Genomic DNA, 3,332 nt, shown 5'->3' on the forward strand with positions numbered 1-3,332 from the left:
GGCAGACCAGCCTTGGGGTTTTGTGGGTCTTCAAAGGTTAGTACCCTACTTCATTATAAAATAGTTTTGAATTGCCTTTAGTTACCTTATTCCCATGCTTTTGCAAATACACTAAATGGTTTTGTCAGAACTGGCTTCTTTTAGAAAGTGAGTGCTACATTCATTATCTTTAACCTACAACAAAGTGACATTTACTATGGTGATCCAGCTGAGATCTCTCTTTATCTTGTATATAAATGACTTTTCTCAAATTTATTTCAGAACTTGATGGGCAACAGACTTGGAAAAAAAAAAAAAAAAAAAGCTTGGAAGCATGCCCTTTATAGCACTTAATCTATAGGCATTAAATGACTTTCAGCACAGGGCTTTCAAAGGCTAGTAAGTTATTTATCTAGCTCAACAACTTAAAGTGAAGGTATTAGGTTAGCTGTGGAATCTTTCATTTTTCCATGTGCAAATATTGCTAGATGTCTAGATCTAGATTTTAAATCTTTATACCAAGTTTTGGATTTAAAAAAATAAAAAAATAAACACTAAAACACTATGAAACCATCACAAGCAGTAACATACCAGGAGAAGGTGCTCTTTAAAAATGCTTCCTTCCTCTTTGGTATGTGGTAACATTCCAGACTTTCTCAGGCTTTTCTGCAAGCTGAAAGTATTGTATGAAAAGTCACCAATTTCGGGGCCAGGGTGAAAGGGAGAGAGTAGGGGGACATTAGGGAAGATATATGCCTCTAACAGCCAACTTTCCTATCCTACATGGACAGCAGAAAAGACCCCTGAACCTGAGCTCTAGAAAGTATCTGATTTATTATCAGCTAATAAAGCAAGACAAAACTTTGAAACCTCTGCTTTGGTAGTTTGGGGAAAAAAAAATCCAGGAATAAATAATATCAACTTCAGTATTAAAACTAGAAGATTATTCACTCTGAAGATAATATAAGCAAATACTAGCATAAGGAAAAACTTAATTGCAACTAAAGGTAATGTATAGGGGAGAGAAAGCCCTGGTTAAAAGGTGAACAAAAAAATTGAATTCTGTTCATGGTCTTAGAATTCTAGAACAGAATCCTAGAATGGCTGGGGTTGGATGGACCATTAAGGGCTGTGGTTCCAAACCCTTCCCCCAGACCAGGTTGCTCAAAGCCCCATCCAACCTGGCCTTCAACACTTTTAGGGATGGGACATCCACAGCTACTCTGGGCAACCTGTTCCAGCGCCTCGCTACCCTCCAAGTAAAGAATTTTGAAGAGCTATGACTTTAAAAGTGTCTTGTCAATTTTGTGATAACAGCAGTGGTAATAGCCCAAGAACACTGCACTATCTGCACAGGGCTTAAAAACTCTGGGAAAAGGCAGCCTCTCAAATATTAAGAATACAACAATAATCATGTACAACATTTTATTACAAAATTGTTAAAAAAAGTAATACAATGCAATATACTACAAAATATAAGATCAGCTATTAAGCTACCTCCTTTATTTTACTTAGCTAAAAAAGAAACACCTGGCTATCAGTCACTGAAGTTCAACAAAACCATTAAATATGCAGAAACATTCCACAACTTTTTCTTCTTTTTTTAAACCGAACTGTAGCAGCCCCTCGGCGTACTACTTACATTAAAAATAGAGGTCTCCCTACAAAGAACCACATTACCTATACACAATTCTGTACAGATTTTTATACTGAAGCTAACAATGAGCTGCACTTGAGTTCACATTCTTAGCAAAATATTGGATTTTGAGCATAAATCTTTACAGCAGGACATTCATTTACTCCTCATCCTCATCTTCCTCCTCTTCTTCCTCCTCTTCTTCCTCCTCCTCCTCCTCTTCAGGCTCTGCTTTCTTCTTAGATCCTGCAGGCCGACCTGGCCCCTTTTTTCCTGCATCACTCTTGCTCTTGGCACGATATGCTGCAATATCCTGCGAGAAAGATGCTGGTTAGTTGCTGGTAGTGTAACTCTGAGGACAATCATGCACTACTACAGTAACTTAATTCTACCGTGTATGTGGAAAAGTGGGATTTCCACGTTGGAACTTTCATTCCTTCACCTTTTGGCCAGAGAACATAGATTCATACAGGCAGTTTTAAGGATTTTATGTTTACGGTGCTTGGGAAGATAACTGCATTCTTTCCCAAGTAGGTGACCTGTTTTTCTGGAAGTAAAGCACCTTATTGCTAAAATCTCTAGATACATAAAAATCACATTCAGGCTCACTGCAAGCATTCCAGAAACCTCCCATGCCACACCCTTTCCATGCATTCTGAAGCCTGACAGAGTTTCACATAAACACTTAGAACTACAGACCATACAGAGTTTAGGCGCAAAACATGTCTCACATTTACAGTGTGACCTATACACTTTTAGCCACTATGTTATTATCCTCGCTGTACCTTTTCATATTTCTCCTTTAGTTTTGCAGCCTTCTGTTCGTACGGTTGTTTATCTTTGGCCGACTGTTCAGACCACATTTCACCTAACTTCTTTGCTGTATCTCCAATAGACAAGCCGGGATGATCGTTTTTGATTTTCGGACGGTGTTCAGAACAGAAGAGGAAGAATGCAGATCTGAAGTGAGAGACAGCGATTAGGGTTATGCGAGTACGAGCCTATTGGAATGTATAGAGTTGGGGGGGGGTCGGCACAGAAGCACTCACGGTGGTCTCTTGGGAGCATTGGGGTCCTTCTTCTTTCCCTTCTTCTCTCCCTTGGGGGGCACGTAGTTCTTCATCTCCCTGTCGTAACGAGCTTTGTCTCCCTTGGCCATTTCCTCAAACTTCCCTTTTTCCTTGCTGGACATCGTCTGCAGACACACAGGGGGGGGGTGGAGAGGGGAGGGAACCCGGCTCAGATCCAGCGCCCGCTGCCCCCTCACCTGCCCCTCACCGCCCGGAGGGGCGGCAGCAGCGGGGGCCGCGCTCACCTTCCACCGCTCGGAGCACTTGCGCGAGAACTCGGCGAAGTTGACGGACGAGTCCGGGTGCTTCTTCTTGTGCTCCTCGCGGCACGTCTGCACGAAGTAGGCGTACGAGGACATCTTCCCCCGCGGCTTGTTGGGGTCGCCTTTGCCCATGGCGAGGTCGGCGGCGGGTCCCTGCGGGGGGGAGGGGGAGGCACGGAGGGGAGAAGCGTGAGGGGGCGTGGCCATAGAGGGGGCGTGACCGTATGGGGGCGTGGTTACTCGGCGTGGCCACGCCCCCGCCCCTCGCGCGCCGCCGCCGCCTTCCCGCCCGAGCACGCCCCCGCCGCCCCGCGCGGCGCCCGCGCATGCGCAGCACCACCCGCCGCCCGTCAGCCGCCCTCCCGCCCGCCCTCGGCTCCCCGC

General features: G+C 45.1%; 1 protein-coding gene across 1 annotated transcript in view; it reads right to left on the minus strand.

Annotated features, from left to right (window-relative positions):
- Window positions 1-1,390: 1,390 nt before the first annotated feature.
- The window catches only part of HMGB2 (high mobility group box 2), a 2,654-nt gene continuing 712 nt past the window's right edge, over window positions 1,391-3,332 (minus strand). Inside the window, exons 2-5 of the mRNA XM_035324227.1 lie at window positions 2,931-3,101; window positions 2,665-2,810; window positions 2,401-2,575; window positions 1,391-1,928 (exon numbers count right to left, since the gene is read on the minus strand). Of these exons, the coding sequence (XP_035180118.1) occupies window positions 1,776-1,928; window positions 2,401-2,575; window positions 2,665-2,810; window positions 2,931-3,080 (624 nt within the window). The 5' untranslated portion in view covers window positions 3,081-3,101 and the 3' untranslated portion in view covers window positions 1,391-1,775. The remainder of the gene's footprint in view (window positions 1,929-2,400; window positions 2,576-2,664; window positions 2,811-2,930; window positions 3,102-3,332) is intronic.

Source organism: Oxyura jamaicensis, chromosome 4 (assembly GCF_011077185.1).
Source record: "Oxyura jamaicensis isolate SHBP4307 breed ruddy duck chromosome 4, BPBGC_Ojam_1.0, whole genome shotgun sequence".
NCBI classification, from domain to species: Eukaryota; Metazoa; Chordata; class Aves; order Anseriformes; family Anatidae; genus Oxyura; species Oxyura jamaicensis.